The sequence below is a fragment of the Nesoenas mayeri genome (genome assembly GCF_963082525.1).
Source record: "Nesoenas mayeri genome assembly, chromosome: 6".
NCBI lineage: Eukaryota > Metazoa > Chordata > Aves > Columbiformes > Columbidae > Nesoenas > Nesoenas mayeri.
In genome coordinates, this window is record NC_137545.1 from 35,058,759 (window position 1) to 35,080,249 (window position 21,491).

The 21,491-nt window shown below is 43.1% G+C and overlaps 1 protein-coding gene across 6 annotated transcripts; it reads right to left on the reverse strand.

Moving 5' to 3' along the window:
* Nucleotides 1-1,960: 1,960 nt before the first annotated feature.
* On the reverse strand, nucleotides 1,961-21,317 carry INSIG2 (insulin induced gene 2). Of its 6 annotated transcripts, none has more exons than XM_080346998.1 (8): nucleotides 21,242-21,317; nucleotides 19,990-20,496; nucleotides 17,502-18,174; nucleotides 12,966-13,306; nucleotides 10,038-10,162; nucleotides 8,292-8,458; nucleotides 7,762-7,861; nucleotides 1,961-7,361 (listed from the first exon to the last, which is right to left on the reverse strand). In XM_080346998.1, exons 4-8 carry the CDS (start codon nucleotides 13,207-13,209, stop codon nucleotides 7,320-7,322), a joined length of 678 nt encoding a protein of 225 aa, XP_080203124.1. In that variant the 5' UTR covers nucleotides 13,210-13,306; nucleotides 17,502-18,174; nucleotides 19,990-20,496; nucleotides 21,242-21,317; the 3' UTR covers nucleotides 1,961-7,319. The 6 variants fall into 6 exon arrangements, with proteins under 6 accessions (XP_080203124.1, XP_080203125.1, XP_080203123.1 ...); XM_080346999.1 differs by having other exon boundaries at nucleotides 19,990-20,029; nucleotides 21,242-21,312; XM_080346997.1 differs by having other exon boundaries at nucleotides 19,990-20,712; nucleotides 21,242-21,299.
* Between the last annotated feature and the right edge of the window lie 174 nt (nucleotides 21,318-21,491).

The following is a 21,491-nucleotide window of genomic DNA, read 5'->3' on the forward strand; positions in this document are numbered from 1 at the left end:
GACCAGGGCAATGACCAAAGTCTGCAGAACAAATGCCCAAAAAAACTTTTCCAGTAATGGGTGTCTCACCTTCTACTAGCTTCACTACTTCTTAACATTGCACCTCTATGTTACTTACATGATACTACACGTCTATAATTTCTTATACCACTTATCACCATAGTGGATACATCACATCATTGATTCACGTCCTTGAAACATCAGTCTTCAGGATGTTTCAATTCCTCTTTTCCAAGCCACTATTCCGGCTGCATTTTTGCTTGTTGCACTGGTTTGAGGAAACTGATTTGTAAGAGGAGCCTGAAACCACACAAAGGAGTATTATATCTCTCCAGTTCAATCAGAACAGGCACAGGTCCAACACAAATCCTCAGCTGAATTTCCTACAAGCAAAATACTGGGTAACAAAAAAGTAATGCAAGATCACGGCAAGCATTTATGACAACAAGCTCATCAGCAGCCAACATTTTGCATTTGCATCATTATTAATCTGATCTGTCAGATCTGACTCTTATATGTTGGTCATCTTGAAGATATACCATAAAAAACACACATTGTAAATCACAGAAAATTATGACAGTTTTCACCAGTGGTGAAAGAGAAGAAGGAAAGGCAGATTCTGCAGTGTGCTCCTCTTACTTGTTGCACAAGGCAGGAATTTTTTTGACCTGTATCACATTAGAAGAGAAGTCTAAAGAATTTCATCCCTTCCAACCAGTGGGCTGAATTCCCGACCAGCATGAACTGCTGCACATCCACTGGAATCGATGGCGCTACGCCAGTTCAGCTGAGAACTTGGCTTTGCATGTCAGTTCATTCAGCAATGATTGCACTTGACATGCAGCACAGAACAAGCATTTGTTTTTAAAAAGAAAACAGTGGAGTCTTTCAGAGCTAACCCAGCCTATAAACAGTCCCGGTTCCAAGAACGGGATTAACTGTCCTTAGCTCAGGCTCCTATGTACTTGCGCAAAGGACGAGCAAGGAGAAGCAAAAAAGCAGGTCTCACTACTCCAGACAAGAAATGCTGGTAGGTAGAGCAGCACAACTTTGTTTTTCATTAGAACCCATAATTGGCATATGCACTTAATGTCCTTACAGGGCTATCACCCCACTTACCCACTATGTAGCCACATCCCTCGCCTTTACCAACCAAAGTGCCCAGGGACAGATCACTGGTTTCTCACCAAGTTCAAAAGGACCATGTCAATCTCAGCAAGAAGTTGCTATAGCCGTTTTCCTGTGAATTCTCTGGCAGCACAGCCAGGCTTATCCCAGGCATCCCTGGTCACCGAGGAAATAACTGGCACAGCTGGGTTAGAGGACAACAGATGAGCCCAAACACCCTGGTGATCATGGCTAATAAAGTGATGCTTTTGGAGAACACTTGAAAATCAGAACAAGTCAATACAAACACACCACATCTGTAAGGCTTCCCCTCTTGCTTTGAAACCCAGGATGAAATCAGAATGATCAGAGGAGGGCTACAAAGTTGGTGAAGGGTTTGGAGAGGAAGCCATAAGAGGAGTGGCTAAAGTCACTTTGTTTGTTCAGCCTGGAGGAGACTGAGGGGAGAGCTCATGGCGGTTACAGCTTCCTCGCAAGGGGAGGAGGAGGAGCAGGCGCTGAACTCTTCTCTTTAGTGAACGGTGACAGAACCTGAGGGAATGGCAGGAAGATGTGCCAGCGGGGATTCAGGTTGGACATGAGGAAGAGGTTCTTCACCCAGAGGGTGCTGGACATTGGAACAGGCTCCCCAGGGAGGTGTCACGGCCCCAAGCCTGACAGTGTTCAAGAAGAGACTGGACAACACCCTCAGACACACGGTGTGAGCTGTGAGGTTGTCATGTGCAGGGACAGGAGTTGGACTTGATGATCCTTGTGGGTCCCTTCCAACTCAGGACACTCCATGATTCAACGACACTTCTTGTCCTTTTCTTCCTTGCAGCACCATGCAAAATGCTGTAGCTTCTCCTTACGTAACTTCTACTCAGCAAATTAAGTTGCAAACCTATTCCTCCAGTTTTATTTCAGTTCACATTTTTCCCTGAATAATGGCATTAAGCAAATCTTGCTTTGAGGTTTAATTACCAAAGAAGTATTAAATATCTGAAATGTTGGTTTATCTCACATAACACAAGGCATACATTGAACTAACAAGAGAACAGAAATAGCAGAATTACATTGCGAATTCAGACAGCAACATATTTATACAGATTTTCTTATAACAAATATTTTGCCATATTTGCTTAAAAGGCTCAATTTCAGGATTTCTACCAATAAATTCACAAAAAGCAGACCTTATGGTTCTACCTGCGCACTATCACATTGCAAATACTCCGCAACGTGTACACATGGACCCGTATAACGACAGTACAACAGGACACTCCCTGCAGGGAAGTTTTTAAGTGCAAAAGTCAAGGCAGAACTACTGCCAGCTCAGAAAGCAGATCCTGTGAACTTCAGTCTGGGGACACTGCACGTTGCGTGTCTGACCCAGATGCCCACGGCACATTGGGCGCCACTGAGCTCCCAACTGGCTCAGCCCAGGGAAACTCAGCAGCAGCCCTTGCCCTTCATATCCTTCCTTATTTATGTTGTTTCCTATCTGCTGCAGTGCTCTTCAGGCTCAAAAACAACATGTGAAAGTGTAATAAGAGCTGCTAAACTTCTGCACTTCAGAAACAAAGAGGAAGAAAGGAAAACCTCAAAAAAATATGCAAAACTATAGTTGAACTTGGACTTCGGCACCAATTGGATCAAGAAATGAGCCCCACCTCTTCCCCAGCACGGCTTCTAAGCATTCCGAGCATAAACTCCCAGTATGCTGAAAAGCTCAGGCATTAAGTTTATCCTTTAATTTGAGGCTCTGTCATTTGACCGGGGGAAGGTAATCAGGACAAAGCTCTGGATCATGTTGCTCAAAACATGACAACAGACACACTAAAAACCCAAGCTGGCTGCATGCAGCAATTAAAATAGTGTTTACTATTCCATGACAGTTAACATGTTGGGCTGACCTTTCATTTACTGTTTAATACTGAACATTAAGCTGCAAAATTACTCATGCTTTGCATTTAGCACTGGCATCAAAACTAACAGCATTAGATAGCTATTCCCATGGTGAGGCACGCGTTCCCTCTGCCCAGCTGCGCAGGTACTTCTATAAGCATCATATTTGATAATTAACATCACTTCCACAGGTTACATTCATTCGTTACCATCAGGAATTATTGGTAACACTGCTCCAAAATGTAAAAAAGGATATGCAAAATGTCCAGGGTGACGCAGCTGGTAAAATTTTGTCCCTTCCTTACATGCTGGGAGAGATAAAAAGGGAAGGCTGGTGTATGCCCAGAGGTCCCTGTGGCAGCTCCCAGCCAGATGGCAGAAATACAGATGCTACGGAGGAAAGATTTCTTTGTTTTCTCTCCTTCAAGCTGCTTCCAGCAGCCACATTACACAGGGAGGCACAAGATGGGTTCTGCGAGAGCCTGGTAGCGGTTGGAATATTTGCCCTGAAATGGGCAACTTTCCATTCGACATCCTTAGGCTGAACGTGGGCAGGAAGGACGCAGAGTTTCCATTCCCCATGGCGTTGCTCTCGTGGAGAGGCTGGAGATGAAAGGGAGAGGTAAACTCTCCGGGAAGGCAGCTTTGCCAGTGTGCTTTTGACTAAACTCAGTGCTACGAGCAGGTAAAATTATGGTTATTCCCATCCTTGGCTGTAATAAGCCTTGGCACGCACAGGACTCTGCATTTTGACAGCAGAGTTTGGGGTTTTGGGTCACAGGTTGCCCCATCCAACACAAACATGGATCTTTTCCATTCACCCCCTGCACTCTTTCCAGCTTTCACTTGTGTTTCTGTCTCGCTGTGGGCACTGCATCACAAATACTGCCCAACTGCTCGCAGCCTTCCTGCACCTCTGCCTGGAGGCCTTTTCACTGCGTGTTTCTAAACCTCCATTTGTTACATGCTTTTTGAGGCAGTGACGGGCAAGGGGAGAGTCTGTGAATCCCAGAATAACATTCAGTTCATATCCAGACCGGAACATTAATAAATACAAATATCATTTATTATGGGATTCCCTGCCATTCATGTTATTTCCATATTCATAGGGCCTATTTATATCTATATCTCTATTTTCTGTATTGAAACTGAAATTATCTGGCTTATTTTTCCCCAGCTCAAATATTCCCATTGCAGATTCAAAAGGGCAAATTTCCAAAGGCTGCTCAGCATGCTAATTGTGATAGAATCGCCCCTGATTTGATCTTGCCTGCTTATTTCTTAGTATTTCTAGATGGCAGTTTTGTGCAACCAATAAGCCAGCTCAATGGTCAAAATTATTAGGAGATTGCTGATAGAAGGCAACTTGGGGTATTTTAAAAATCAGTATAATTTCTTAAAGAAAGAAGAAGCCTATCAAACAAGGTTGTAATTGTGTTTAATGCACATTTTGCTTTTAACAGCAATTTGCCAGTTTAAACAGCATAGACCTTACAATGCTTAATTAGTGAAGAGGTTATCGTGCTTATAAAGTTGTATCGAAAATATACCTTATTCATTCTCTATTGAACAACATCTTTAAGACAGTCTAATGTTATAATTACACACTATACAGTAGCAGCATATTCACACCACTACAGTTAAGGCCGTGTCAGCATTCTCATCATGAATGTTTTTCAAGGTTTGAACACACCAGCCATAAAATTACAATACAGTTTGAAAAAATAGTGACATCCAAGACGCAAATCTTGTATCAACTTTAGTCAAATAAGAATAAAAATAATAAAACGCATATAATAAAGGACTCCACCCAAATAGATTTTGGATGATTGGTGCCTTTGCACAACATGCTCAAAATTTCCAAAATGAAATTTAAAACAAAGGTAGCGAACAGCACAGTCCAATCAGGTTTAAATGAATCTGAGTGCAAAGTGTTGCAAAGTGGGTGCCACAGATGTACAATAACCAGTTCTGACATACTGCACATTTTAACATACACAAAGCTTCTTTTGTGTAAATATTTAGGCTGGCAAGTAAAAGTAGCTCTACCACCATGTGAATAATGAAAATTACTCATCTCCAGTTGCAGACACTTACTGGTCATGATGAAAGTAAATGGTTTCCCAAGTCAGTACACTGGCTACTGAGGTACCACGTTGTTCCCTACAGTCAGTATAAGAAACATCTGAATTTTTATGCCGTTCACGCCACAATAATTCAAGAGAGACCAACCACAGTGCCCACCAGGCTGAAGTCATTTGTTTAAGTAAAGAAGGTGGACGAGGCCAAATACTGCACAGCTTCTCCAGTGAAATGCCAGAGCCTGCCTAAAGAAACTCACCCTTAGTTGATGCCTTAACAGCTTATTGGTTTTATCAATAAAATGCTTCTTATTGCCATATGGATTGATTAAAAGAAAATGTCTAGTCAGGGATCTACTCAAACGTGTTCTACGCCTCTGGTTAAGGCAAAGTGCATCTGTTAGTGCTCTCCTGAACCATGGCCCAGTGACAGTGTGCTTCAGGTGCTGAATTGTCATGGAACCAGGATAAGCTGATGAAACTTTGTGGAACTGCAGAACCGAGCTCTTTATACACCATTCGCTTATTTATTATTTTTAAACTTGCCCATTCAAGACGTTCTCCTTTTGTGACTACCTCTTTTGTTACAACACTTTTGGAAGCACTCCATTGCATACTTTTCAGACTTAGAGATAAGCATACAAGACTGAAAGAGTTGCCTATTTCAAGCTTCATGTACAATGCATACACACATTTATTAATAAAAACCTGTTTAAACATCTATTTGTTCTTTGGACCAACTCCAGCCTCCCTAGGTGACTGTAACATGTCTTATAAACCTTTCATGGAAGATTTAAAAAATAGTACTTCAAGACAAAAAAGAAAAATGAATACATTAAAACAACATCAACACAGACAGAGGGGGAAAACAAAGTGGAGACATCTCATGCCAAAGTCACTGAGGGCACAGGTTGGCAGTGTCCTCTCAAAGTCTGCTTTCTGCCTTCCTGTACAAGCTCTTTTATCTCATGGTCTCAAAAGGGAGCTGCAAAGCCAAGAGGAAATTCCTCGTGTGCCCCCAAATATGGGTCACTGTAAAATCCCCCTTTCAAAGAAGGGACCCGATTAGCACACAGCCTATTTCAGCTCTGTCCTATCAGACCTGCTGTGCACAGGCACCTGTAAAATAGGGGTAACAGTACTTCTCCACCTCAGAAATTTGCTATTAGAACAAATGTGTTTCTGGTTGCCTGGAACATAGTCACAGCACTACGGGCTACTTCAGTACCTAAAATACAGCCTTGCCTCCTCCTGCCAATTCCTGCAAACAGAGCAGGTAGCAGACAAGAATTATCAAGGGTAACATTGGTAATGAAGAGTTTTATGACACCATTTGGTAGAGGCTGATCTAGTTCAGCAAAATTAAGTTTTGCAATAAAATCTCCCTACGATTTTTTTCTTTTTTAATAGGGGATTAACACAAATCAGCTTAAGGGATTGTACAAGAATGACCCAAGTTGTATCACATTACTCAACACAAGTATTTTCAGAATCTGTCCACATTTGATGATGGTCCACATAAATTCATATACAAACATGTATACTGGTTGTACTAGGGGAAAAAATAGCAAATAATTTCCAGCCTTGGTTTCTATTTCTGAATTCTGTGATAGTGGGCATGTACCACAGACAAACTAAATGATACAGCAATAACCCGTACGATCCATATTAAGTTTCCTCACCTGTGATGTGAGAAGAATTATACACTGTGTTAACAGACAGAAATCAGTTACTTATTGCATCAACGCTCACCTGTAATCCATGAATTTTGTAAAGATATTACGGGTCATCATCACGGAAAAATAAGATCTTCGTTCCCAAATCTGAAACCCACCTTTCACTGAGCTATAAAGAACAAATTCCTCAAAACTTTCACGATAAAGTGAAGCAGAAGTTTCAGCTACAGAAACGTAGTGCAAAAGTTCAGTTTGGCACTGCAACATTATGGACAGACAAGAATTTATGGTAAACTCAGTTTAGATTTGGAAAAAAAGAATCCTATAATTCAACCAATATTGTCAAATGTATTGCATACTATTTAACTTCACAGTAATCAAAATCAGATGTCAAGGTTTCTATAGAAGCAGCAATCACAGATTGCAGTAAAGTATACCACTCAAGGGAAAAAATTGCATTTTGGCAATTCCATAGTCAAGTGTTCCTTATGCTCCTCCAACAGTCATCTGTCAGATATCTTCCTGTTTAAAAGGTGCATATTGTTTCTCCTCAGTCCTCATGAGACTTCTCTGCAATGACTTTGCATTCATACTGAAAAACACAAGTTGACAAAATTAATAATATTTACAAAACTAAAAGACTGATACGAGGGGGATTTTTCTACAAAATGGGTGATAAAATAGCCTAGCTTACACTTCGCTGAGATAAGTTTGGTCTCTTTAAGTTCTGTGTACACGCTGTTGGTTGCAATTTATGTCTCCTTGAGCAGCAGAAAGAGCAATTTAGACTTAGGGGATGGCCTGACTTCTCCCCAAACATGGGAGCTCTAATTTAGCTGCAAGTCCTGAAAGGACTAGAAGTATGAAACTGAGAGTGTACAAACTCATGGGCTGTGCTTCTGAATAACAGCACTAAGGCCTCAAAAAAACAATGACTAACGATATCTAGCTTATTCCACATCCACAAGTCAAATAGTTGATATGAAACTCACCATTGCCAGCTGCCTGCCAATATTGCCCATAGTTATTCCACCAGCAAAAAATATACATGGTAACCAGGAACGAACATAAAGGAAATCTGGAGATGTATATCTGGAAAAGAACACACAGTTTTGAGCTCAATGTTACACAACACAGAGTCCTCCAATCACATGATGCGAATCCACAAATTTAAATATTAGGACATTTCAACTCAAAAAGGCATGTATTATAGAAATTTAACCACTTGTGGCAAATAACAAAGGAAGCTTGTTATTGGTTATAACCTGATCTGTTCAACTAAAAAAAAAACCCACATTATGTTCTTGGTAAGGTAGCAATTTTATTGAAATATGCAACTTCCAACTGAAAGTCTTGCTTACAAACACATAAAAGCTTTCATGATCAGTCCAATTTATTTTTCCCGTAAAAGCAGGTGCTGGCAACTTTAGAAATCATGTCAAATTCTACACTTTCAGTTATTCTGATTTTATGTTACAGCTTCAGGGGACTATCATTTAACATTAAAGGAGTAAATACTCACTGATAAACTCCATTGTAGACCAGTAGTTGCGACACCAACGTGGCCAGGAAAGCAATTCCTACTCCAAGACCAAAGCCACTTCGTGATCTATCGAAGGTCCACCACAGGCCAATTGAAAGAGCTGCTAATGTGAGAGACAACTGGATATTGTTGGCAAAATCCACTTTCTGTGTTGATTGTTAAGGATAAGCTTGGAAATATGATATACAAGTGTAAAGCAGTTTTCTGCATCCTGCTTATCGTATTTTGGCACAACATAAAAAAAATACCATGAAAAAATACAGCACTAGTTGTATCAGCTCTCACACAGCTATCAGATACAAGGAAATAAGCCTTGTAAGTGTTGCCAATATGTTATAAAACTAAACAATTATGATACTTCTTCACATTTTTAGGCTCATGTAATAAGCTGGAAAGAAAGCAGTCTGGAGAGCTGTCAAGAAGGAAATACATACAGTACGTTAATGTTATCCTGGAACGTGTAACAGCTGTTAGAAAACTGCAAGGTTTGCTGTAAATAATCTGATCCATGCAGAGAGAAGCTGACAATCCTCTTGTACTTCTTAAAAGCGGTGAAGTTGCACGTGCTTACACAGCAGGTACAGTGCAGGTTGGTGAGGACCACAGGACCAGACTAATGCAGCTTTGCCAAGGAGGAGACAAGATTTGTGAGGGACGGAGAATGACCCTGAAGCTTGGCAGCTCCTGCTCATGCAACCACAGGGGACAGGATGGCTGGTGCGAACAAAATCCAACAACAACTCCCACTGGATGACCAAGCCACCTCAGGGAGAATTCAGCCAGCTCTCCCATCTTTCACTTAACTTGTTCTCTTTTCCTGGAAATACGGAGATTCAGTAGTACACAATCAGAATTAGCATGGTTTCTGCAAACCATGTTGGAGCTGACACTGAAGGAGATGAGAGCTGCAGAGATGATCAACTTGATTTCTAATTAGTTTACAAGAACCCAGTTTTCACAGCTAGATCCTGGTTTTACCTGACAGAGGAGGCACAAGACTCAACTACACAAAACCATTAAGACTTCCAGCTCTGCCAGTAAGGTGTGTCAGTCCACATGAAAAACACTCTGACACTCAGCATGTCCCAGCTACTTCAGAGGGAAGGGACGCTGGTTTCAAGCATGCTTGTGCAAGGATGTGTATGATTAGCTATGCAATTAGGAGGAGGATAATCTACTGCAACATGCAGATTGTCTTCTAATTGCTCTTACTGAATGACCACAGGAATGATAACTATTCACTGGGGCAACAACGCTTACTTGCCTTGAAAAATGTTTTGTGTAGTCCTGGGTATTACCATGTCCTGGGTTTTCTCCATTCTTTGCAAAGTTCATGTGCTTAACTGATGACCTCAGGACTGCACTTCAGCCTCTTACTATGGTGTTAAAAGGACATCAACCCCTGGAATATCTTAAAGAACTTTTCTGTAACACCTACCATGTAAGTATTTCCCCACACTTACTTTAATTACTCAAAGAAAATAAAGGCTCTAGGTAAGACAAAGCTCAATATTGCGACATTTCTAATGAAAACATTTTTCAGAATGAAAAGACGTGAGACAGCACCTCCAGTACTGCTACAACAGTTTAACACTTACTCTGCATTTCCCTTGCAAAAATGCAGCATGTTATATCTTTAACAACAATTCACCATGACTGACTATGTGAGCTTTGTTTTAGTGGAAACCCATTTGTTATCGCCCATTTCATTAGAATACAGGATACAGCGCTGGCATGATTTATTCCCACAAAGACTGCTACACATCGCATCACACTGGACCATTCTCTCTTAAATTTATGTGGCTCTCCCAGATGTCTGTCCATGCATGGGTATAATAACCCAATCACAGCTGTGGAGACAGGAAAGAAAAAAGGCCTATAAGTTAAAGCACTGGTAATATTTAACTATAAGAAAGACTATCTAGACTTCGACAATTACTGTGACTACCAAAGGATAAACAGTACAAAATATACATTGTAAAAGAAGAGGAATTTAAAACTATTTCATTATTTTAAAAAGCCTTGAAAAACTTCAGCAGCATCTTCAACCACTGCAGCAGTGACTTGGCAGAAGTGGCAAAACAGAGACAATTTGAATGAGGGGCAGAGGATGAAAGGGCTCTGCACCCTATCGAGATCTGCAGTCTCACATTGCAGTTCAAAAAGAGCAGTAATGGCTTCCAGGCTGGGGCTTCTGAAAACCCCACATATCAAACATACATGTTTCAATAACTGCAAAACAAACACACCACAGTAAGAGCAGAATGTCGTTTATAACATCAATATTTTGTGTCTTCCTCTGTTGTTATTACAAGCAGTTTTTGTTTGGATACTGTTTTTCTCTTCTTCAGTGCCACTATAAAGGCTCACACAGAAGAAGGAAAGTCAAGAGCCTAGAAAAGCTGTCAAATACAGAAAGCAAACAGGACTTCCAACCCCAGGGAACTGCTATGCTCTCTGAGCATTTCTTCACGTGTTCTCTACTGCAACTGCAGCTAAAAAGACTGTTACCAACACAGCTGAGGAATAACACTGGTGCTTAATGTTAAACTGGTGCTGCAGGAGGGGGGCAGAGCCCAAGTCAATGGTACAGACCGCGGTGCCCTCAGCCTGGCATGCTGCTGGAGGTTTGTCATGGCAAATGCTCTTTATTCTGCCAGAGAGGAAACATCTCCAGCATTCATGAAAATAAATCACCAGTAAAGCTGGAGAGGAAAAAAAAAACTCCCTAAGCAAATTTCTTGCCAAAGGCATTGGGCCAAACTGATGACTAAAAACAGTGACGGATGAAAGGGCTTCTCTGAAAGCAGCCTCGATCACTACTGATTATAAATATGCAAAACACCTTTATTCTGTTCAGAATAATAAGCCATACTGCAGAGAAATGTCTGCATCAATTCCAGGAAGGCTGTGCAAATATGAATGGTAAGAAAATGGGTGAATGAGCAGCATTTACGACAGAGGTTCCCTGTATGTATGCTAGCAGAGCGGGTAAGGAAAGAAAATTAAAATGACCGATAATGGAAAAGAAAGAATTCAAACACCTCAACAGTGGTAACTCCTGCTGGGAAAAGTCAAATTAAGGCAGTAATATCTTCAAATCAGGTGGCTCAAGACCAAGTAGTGCAAATACAAAGGAGGCAACTGACTACACTTCACAAGCCATACCCAGTTCTCAGCGTTCTCAGACCACCCCGGTGTGTAAGGTGCAGCCTGATGCAAACAGTTCGCAGCACAAACTTCACAGTGAACGTTGCAAACCTTATGTGTACCTGCTGCAAGTTGAGATTCTGTCATTTCAGACGCCGCTACTCCATAGATAAGAGACCAAACCTTCACCAGACATGTTTGTCAAGACAAGCAGTTTAAAGTACAAAAAGAAAAGTATAAAGTATAAAAGAAAAATGCAGTATACAAACCATAAACTAATTCACGATCTCAGCAAGACAAAAGAAAGAGGACTAAGACAACTAGCAGATAAAGCAGGTATGTAACTGCCACGATAACATGCCAATACATGTCCACAGGAGAACAAAACTGACATTCAGAGAAATATTTGTAGAGTTCCCTTTCAGAACAAGCTCCTTTATGACATCTGTAGCATTTTGACAAAGTACAAAAAGAAAAGCAATTAGGTTACTAGAAAAAAAATAGATTTAAATATTATAATTAACAAAATAGTGATGCCAACTCAAAAGCTAGTTTATTCACTAACATCAATACCCAAAAACGTGAACTTCTCAATCTTATTAATACTGATCTCTGTGAAGATACTGCCTTACAGTAAAGGATTCTGCTAAAGCAGAATCTTCTGGTACTGGCTTCAAAGAATATTCCCTCAGTAAAGTGCAAAACTGAACCATGGATCAATCCCTTCAGGGCTAAGTAGAATGACAAATCCCATCAGACTTGTAAAACAAAATATGCCTGGATACTCAAAGATGAAAAAAGAGGAAAAAGGGATATTTCTTACTACCTACAGTAGACATCTCACCTAAACTAACTCCCAAATCACACACAAAAGGCTCATCTCCCTATGTGGTCACAGGAGAAATAGGGCACATTCACATCATCTGACTCAAAACACGAATCTAACCGAGGTGCGCCATTCTGCAACGCACTTCTACAACTGCAAACTGTGTTCTTGGCCTCAAGTCCCTGAGACACAGTCACATCTCCCAGCTTTATGGAGCTAAAGTGAAAGCTTGAACTGAAGCACAAAAGGGAGCATTACTCAGCGTGGTTAGATGTGCTCAAAACAAGTACTGCGTCCTACACCATCTGCCACTTGCATGGTGTTTGCAAGAGCTGCCTGTAGCACACGCTCCTGTAATCCAGCCTCCAGGTTCCAAGTGGAACCACCTTCTAAAGTCTGTTAAACCTGTACTCTAACCCAGCAAAAAAACCCAAAGGTTACATTCTGCTAACAATACTACACTATAACAAGTTAGCAGAACAAGTTTCTGGACACACGCACATTAATTTGTGTATACATGGGGAGATCAGAAGGATAATGGTATCTCAGAAAGGGGCAGTGATACTGGAAATTTTTATCTTCTACACCTTTCATATAGTTTTTGTAATTACATAACTACCTATTCAGTCTTTCACCTATGTACACCACGCCAGGCACACATACACGACTGAACTTACCTGATGCTGTGCCACAGCAAGGTGGTACCCACCAAGCTGAGGAGAAGATGCTTGTGATCACATCAGGGGGGAAGAGAGTAACGTTTCTCTGGATCTGAAGCAAGTTTAATACTAATGCAAGAAATACGCCAATAAAAAACAGCACTATACCACGAATTACCAAATTCATGCCATGACTGGTTACAGATGAAATGTATGGGCCACACTTTTTTGGTAAGGTTGGCGTTGCATCATTTTCTGCCATGACTTCTCATGTTCTCAGAGACATCCAACTGGCTGACTGAGGAGGATTCACTTGCAATCAGTATTTTGACTCTCCTCAATTAGGAGATACCCAAAACCTGGAAAACAATGAAAAAGGGTGAAAAATGCAGCTATAAGAAACATTCAATATATTTCTCTTAAATAAATTGGAGATTGGGTTAAAAAAATATGGCTATTATGTCTTTCTGAATTTTCTGAGGAGGCAATTAGCCATTTGAGAGCAGAACCAACCACAGCTGAAAAACACTTACAGAGAAAACAGGTTTTACAAATAGCTTTATCTACTAGGATACAGAGGCGGAGGACACGTGGGACGGGACAGCTAGGAATGTGAAACCACAGAGGTGAAGAAATGAAACCGATATCAGATGGAAAGGCTTGCTTTGCACTAGTAATAAATAGTTTTTCTCTTGTTCTCTAAGCAACAACTGGAGATTACGTAATTCAGAAGCAAGTAAACACAGCCCTTAGTTTCAAGTCAGCCACCGCAGTTCACAAATCTCTCTTCTTCAAGAGACACCAGAATACATTTCTCAACTGGAAAGTGAAATCTGAGAAATATTTTTCAGGATGGAGGCAGAACTTCAGCAATCCCATGGCACATCCATTTTTGTAACCCCAAATAAGAGCAAACAACTCAGCAAAACAGAGAAGTAATCTCAATACACAGAAACATTTACTGAAGTGACACATTTTTTGTGGAAACTGCCGATACGTTACTACAAACTGTAGCGGTTTCAGGCACAGAAGAACCTGAGATGGAAGGCAAAACAGAGCTCCCCTGCCCCGTACACCAGGTAGCATCTTACACGAGTAACTGTTGGCACTACAGGAATGGCAGTGTTCCCATCCCAATCACTCTACTTGAAAAAAACTGTCCATCAAGAGTCTTGTTATACACGGATTCAGTGCCACACTCATGTATAACAACGGTTTTGATCGACAGCTTAGCCACCTGGAACTTTAGAAAAAAAGCCCTGACATTGTTTTTAAATTTGAAGCTGCCAACTGGTGCTGGATTTTCTTAACTCTTACTTATGGCCACGCAGGCGCGGGGGGATCCAAACCAGCGCATCCGTCCCCCATCCTCCCCAGCTCCAGCAGATTCCGAGGAAGCTCTGAAGATGCAGCAGCAGTGCAGAGAACACAGCATTCACTTCTGCTCATCAAAAGCCAAAAGGGAACTTATATACACCTGGGCTGGCTACGATACTACAGGTAACTGCACAGAAGATGCAATGCCAAGCCATGGCATACTCTGTCACTCAGGAAAAGTTCCAAGAGGCAAAAACAAAAGGAAAAAATAAAGTTCTGATCACAGGTAAGTTCCTGCTGGCAGTTCAGGGAGGCAGCAGAGTCCTAAGAATACGGGATCTCTTCTACATAGCCGATTCTCCGCCTTATTTGTAACCACGATCATGTGTCGGGTGGGGGAAGAGGGCAACTGCGGTGTCTGGCTTCTTCAGCAGCTTCCTGACTCACACTGAGATGTCTGCATCAAGACTGGCACTGGCACCGCAACACGCTTCCCTCAAGCAAAAAGGAGGTGCTCCTGATTTTCTTTCCTCTCCTCCGGATTGCATGCCAGTGGAGCTTGTAGAAGACTTTTAGCCTCCAGGAAAGAAAGCACAGAGTCATAAATACATCACAAGTTCAGCTGAGAGTCTCCCCTGTCCCTGGGGGCTTTGCTCACCAGGTGATCACAGGAATTCCCAGAATTTACAGGAAAGTCTTTTTAATACTTGGCCTTGGAGACTGTGGGTGACAACTACAAACTCTGCAGGAGCACCCTACCTAATGGCCGCTTTTAAACTGTTACGTCCCTTCTTCGCTTTACCTTTCCTACGAAAACAAGCTAAACACTTGACTCTCCACTTACTTCACCATTCCAATAGCTCTTGGGCACTTCCCTTTTTGTTAATGCACGACCAGTACCGACACATATGATTTCAAGTCTGGCTGTCACAGCCTTGCACAAGAAAGTTCACACTTTTGCATCTCTCTTTAAATGAGCTCTTCTGCTGCACACGGAGGATCACAATTCCTTTTTCTCACTGTTGTTAACTGGTTCCTTGCATCCTGTGATCCATTACTACATTCAGGTCTCTTTTCTTTCCCATTACTGTACTCCTTTGTTCTTTGGTACCAGCACCAAACCTTGCAAGAGTAATTTCAGCCTGTAGGTATTACTTATTGTGACACTCAACGACACTCCGCTTTTCCTGTAGGATATCTCACTCCTCTGGCTCTGCAAATGGTTCCCAGCTTTGCATCATCAGCAAACATCACCACTGCTTCCTATTTTGTGCACCAAGGTCATCAACCAAAATACCGAGCAAGATCACCCCAGATCCCTGTGTTTGATGAAATCTATTAATAATTTCCCTGCAGCCATCATTTCCTCATTTTATAACATCTCTTGGTATCTCCCTTTGACAAGATTCTGGTTCTTGTAATTCTTCAAATCCAATAACCTCTGACTTAATTAAGAAACGTCAACTGTCCCACATGGCAATACTGATGTAAACACTAACAGGAAGTCCAATTTTATTCTCTTATAAACCAGTTTGAGAATATAAACCCTGCATTTACCCCACTTCCATTCATTTAATATGTAATTCAACAAATATATTTAATTGTGAAGGCTTATAAAAATGTAAAAGGACCTTGCTTATGCAAGGAAATCACTGCTTTTATACAACCACTGCAGCTGCAAGTCATTCAAAGGACCAGCAATAGTTTTTTACTGTGAGGTAAGCAGCCCAACCACAGCAAGGGCACTTGGGTGGGTACACATCAGTGAATGTTTATAAAGAGTAACGCAAGGTCCCAAATTAGTGTGATGCAGTAGTTTCCATCCCGGGTTCTCATCCTACACATGCTGTTCGTATTTTCCAAATTTTCTCCACTCCTTGGCTCTGAAATCTTCTGGCATGCCACAAACTGAGCAATGGAGGAACGGAGCCAGGGGACCAACACTTATGTGAAGATTCTTCAGTGCCTCGGACAGCCTGGGTTCACACTGCTCTGGCAAGGCAAAAGGACTTACTATCATCACCTTTCATGAAACTGGGAATTAAGATCGCTAAAGAAGACATCACCTCCTTCTTCTGGACCAGGAGGATAGCGTGCCTGCAGACGGAGAAGACGATGCCTCTTTCCTTCTAAACCTTGCATTTTATTGAACATTTCCACTCAGATGGGAACAGTTCACATGTTGCACCAACACTGCTTCTGAGCCTTCGTCTCTTGGGTATGCATATTCAAAACTGTCACATCACACCGAAAGCTACAGCCTTGGCTCTGGCACAAAACCTCAGCCGCACGTCCCCTCCTCGGCGGCACACGGTGTCAACCCAAGCTGTGTAACACACCGTGCGAGAGCACTGCATGCGATTCGCAAGGCAACTGCACAACGTCTGGCATTGCGCAAAAAGTTAACAAGTAAGTTGTCACCGTAGACACCTTTAAAACACTTAGTCACTTAACTGTCTTCTAATTAGAAGATCCATCCCGCAAGCGCTACCCAGTGCTCCTCATGCTCAAGAGCCTTCTGCTGCGTGCAAAGCACAACTTCTGACACGGTACAGACACACTAGGAACAACGCAGCGTAGCAGGGGCCAAGAAGAAGATTTATTTAAGCAACATCGCACAAAAGACGGCAAAAATGGTGAAACGACACCCCCCCAAAAAAAAAATCTGTCTTGTGCGAGGCAATGTGAAAAGCCAGACACCCCACCACTCTGGGCAGCTGGCGAGGCAGCTCTCCTGGCCGGGCTAATCCAGACCCTGGGGCTCGGAGGAGTCCTGTCCGCCCGGGCACCAGGCCGCTCACCTCAGGCCGGCCCGCTAACCAACGCCCGCCCGGGGCAGCCCCGCGGAGGGGCCGCAGGCCCGGCTGCTCCAGGCCCAGCGCGCAGGCAGCCGGCGGGGCCCCGCCCGCCCGGGGGAGCCTCGGCAAGCGTAACCGCTGCCGGGGGGAATGGCTCCCGCCGCCCTTCGCCCGCTGCGCCCGGCAGGCGGCTCCGCCGGCACACACAGCCCGGCCGGCCGCCCCGCGCCCCCAGCAGCCCGGCCGCGGCGGGGCCCGGTGCCACCCTGCCCCGGGCACGGCTCCGCCGGCGGCGCTGCCAGCGGCTCGGCCGCCCGCGGGGAGGACGGGGCCGGGGACGCCGCTGCCCGCCCGGCGCGGCTCGACCCCCGCACCTCGCACAGCGCCCGCCCGCGTCAGCCCGCCCGCTCCCGAGTGCCACCGCAGCCCCGCCACTCACTCTGCCGCCGCCATCTTCTCCCTCCGCGCCAGTCCCCGCCCCGCGCAGCCTCCGCAGCGCCCGCCGAGCAGCTGACGGGGCGGGCGGGCAGGGGAGCGGGGCCGGGGCTGTCGGCCGGCGGCTGCGATCCTCCGCGGTGGTGCTGCGATCCTCCGCGGTGGTGCTGCGATCCTCCGCGGTGGTGCTGCGATCCGCCGCAGTGGTGCTGCGATCCGCCGCGGTGGTGCTGCCCCGGGAGCCGGCCCGCAGAGTCCGCTGCGGGGTCCGGGGGTTGCACTGAAACGGTGAAGAGCGGCGTTTGTGCAGAGTAGATGGAGTAACTCACAGGGACTTGGGTGGGAGCCTGTGCCATCGGCAGAACGCTGCCCTTCCCTGGAGAGGGGGTTTGTCAGCACAGTAAAAAAACAAACAGACAAAACACCTCATATGCCGTTAGGCTTTTTGTGCCGCGCTTGAGCTTCTAGCTGGGCTGGGTGTAGCGATGTTGTGCAATATCCCTATGACACGTTTCGGTCAGAGAAACGGAGGAGATGAAATATTAATACTTGTTCCCGGCTCTCCGGAGCACCTGGTTCTGTGAGGACTTTCAGATGGGCTGAAGTGTCTTGATTGGGGTAAAAACGGCACAGCGCGTTAGGCCAGAAACCACGTTCTCATCACCAGTCTGGGGCTTCTGGGGGACAACACGAGGCAGAAAACAATTTACTTCAACCTGTCTTAACGAGTAGTACAGGCATCGCAATAAAAAATACTATTGTATATATGTGGGAAGGTTATAGGAGAATAATGCTGTTATATTCATTTATATATCATATATACATTCATCATAACATTATAATCATTATTCTTTTGTTAATGAACTTCTTCCATTCTTATTGCAATGATAATGAATACAATTTATTTAAAATATTTGCACATTGCATTCCTTCAAGCTTAGCATTTCATTGCAAAGACTTTGCCAGAGCTTTCCAGACTGCAGGCTCTGCCGTGATTCAGTGCAGCTCCCGTTACAGTTGCCAGAATAATGATTGGATAGGATGGAATTTGTTACTGTATTTACTCTGGTGGCATCTTCAGTGATAACTGTGGTTTCTTCATGCTGGTACAGGTATGTTGTGAACAACAGTGTCACCAAACATAAAAACTCAGAGGAGAGTATATGGGTCTATAACAGACATGTTAAGAATGGAACGGGGAGATATTTACAGCAGCAGAAACCCATTGTGTTTTAAATAAGCAATAAATGATTTTTCAAATCATTCGACTTTGGTTTTCGTCACACAGAAAAAAATCTTTTTGTTCCCAGTGACTCCTACAGAGATGCCTAATCTGCAGTTTAGTTGCTTTGCTGTATTTGAACTCTAAATTTTGAATTGAGAAAGATAAAAGGTTTTTTTAATCAAATGAAATGGCTTTCCATGATGTCAGATAAATTCCTTTGGCCAGCCATAAGCCTGAGGCAAAGTGCCCCGTCTCTTTGTGCCTTAAAGACCAGGACCATCCAAAAGCCTGAGAGCAGAAACTTTGTGAACATGAAGTGTGTGTTTTAGAGAGGAAAGTGTGGCATAAGCAGATAGACACTGCAGATGATCTTTCCTTCTCTAGACATGTGTATATATATTCAGTTAATGAATTGCCTATGATTAAATTCAGAGTTATAGCCAGGTCTGCTGCTGTCTTTGGTACTATAAAATTACAAGAGCTTAATTCTTATAAAAAATAAACTGATCATATGAGAAATATTAGCTATGTTAGTAGAAGGGTATTAAGGCTAATATGTGAGAAAATAAATAACCAGTGTTGGTGTAAATCAGTGCAACTCCAAGGAGACCCAATTGTCTTTGCCAGTTTACACCAGCTGAAGACTCAGTCCTTACACCCATCTGGTTATTGTAGAGGGTACAGGGTCCTGTTGCACAAAAACAGGAGAAGCATGAGGGAAAGGCGTACAAAAACATATCTGAATTGGAACTTGCCAAAGTAAATACTTCAGCAAATAGTTTTGCACACAAAGGAGAGAGAGAAATGTCACTTGCTCTGACTTTGACTGGAATTGCTATGAAACGTCACGGGACAAACATCTCTTTTGGAAAGCAATGCGGAGTTGTTTCATTGCACTGCAGAATAAGACAATATAGAATATTCTGGATTTTATTTTCAGACATAAATATTGCTCTGAAAATGATAAATCTGACAATGAAAAATTCAGCAAAGCTCATACAAAACAGAGGAGCCACATCAGCCACATACCTATGGAAAAAGTGGAATTGCTCTCACATCTGTAACAGTGGCTTTTTGAAAGTTGTACTTTTAGAGGCCTTCAGAGCTGCCTGGTACACTGTTTGCATGAGCCAAGGCCAGTCTGCTTAGCTGAAGGTGTGTCCATAGCCGGACAAAAAAGGAAGAGTGAGAACATGATGGATGGATGGTTGGATTGGCAGATGGAAGAGAAAGAGAGACAGTAAGAGAGAAGGTCCAAAAACCTCACCTGAGTCTGTGGTGATCCACGATAAAACCACCCGATGTTTCTGGAATTATACGCACATGTAACTTAGTAAAGGCATATGTGTATGACAAGAAGAAGCCTTCTATAGAAGTCTGGAGCTGATTCCTGGTAGGACTTCCAAAGTTTATACAGATAAGGACAGCATCAGGCCAAGGTTATGGTCCTGTCCCTGAGAGTGGCTTTGCTGTGTGGAGCAGTGGGGAACCACAGAGTGCATTCAGGACAAGATGACCATATGGGTAGAACTCTTGTTCTCAGGGATTAGGCCAGTTTCGCTTTCTGTCAGGTGTAGGAATTAATGTCAGTAGAGCTCTTCAAGCACAGTCTGCAGATCCTGAATATCGATGGCATCCCCTTAGCAGGGCTTCTCTTTGTGAACTGGGCTGAAAGATGGCGAATGACCAATAGCAGCTTAGCAACAAGAAATGCTTGTCCCTTCTTCATTCCAAGTTCCAGACATCAAGTACTGCTGTTATTTGGGGCCTTTAGCTAGTATTGTAAAAAAATGCAGTAAATTACAGAATTTCCTTGATCAAAATATTCTTCAGGAACATAAATCTCTTTCAAAGCCTTCTTGGAAGTTCTCCATGCATACAGAAGGCTTCTGGAAGGCCTTCAGAAATGAAGAATTATGGAACTGGGCACATTTTCCACTAATGCCTTTTATTTCACCAGCTGAGGCTCCTTCCCTGTCTCTTTTATTATCTGCAAAAGACAGCGTAGTTGCCATCCAAGTTAGCACACAGCTGGGTCACCGGCAAAGATCAGCACAGCTGACGAGTCTTGCAACATATGGGGAGCTTGTCAGGCACAAGAGGCAGCTTACTGTGAACGGGTCAGGGGTCTTGGCAAGAGCATAGCGTGCAGTGGGTAAGTTCTATAAAATTGATTTTACAATAGCGTTGGCATTTTAGAGAGGGAAGGAAAAAGAGACAGTAGCGATGTGAAACTGTCGGATCATGTGCGTTCTTAGAAATGAAAAGGGCTTGTGCTTATCTCAGGTGAGCAACAGGTTATGCAATTCTAGGGCCAGTACCAAAGACATTTTAGTTCATTTATTTAGCCACTTGCAAAAGGTGCTGGATTGTCAGCTCCAGAGGCTAAAGTCCTTTATTTATTTACTGAAAGGTGCTTCATGGTCAAATGCAGCCTGAATTTCCCTGTATCTCTCTGCCAGCGTGGCTCAGTCCTGATCTAGTTTCTATGCTCATTCAGTACTTGCTAAAATAGTTACCTAGGGAGTAAACGCTGCCAGCCATGGTCGTGGTTTCTGAGATATGGAGTCCAGCCCAGTCAGAAGTTTACCAAGATAACCTCATTGCATCACATGCCAAAGAGCTACAAACAGCTGTAGTGCTGAAGGGCTATGACATTTAAATACGTTATTGAAAATGCAAGGTAATCATTATGTAAGAATGCATCCAAATATGGGATTTGGAAATTAAAGACTTCCTACAATGTTTTTTAGAGCCACACAATATCTA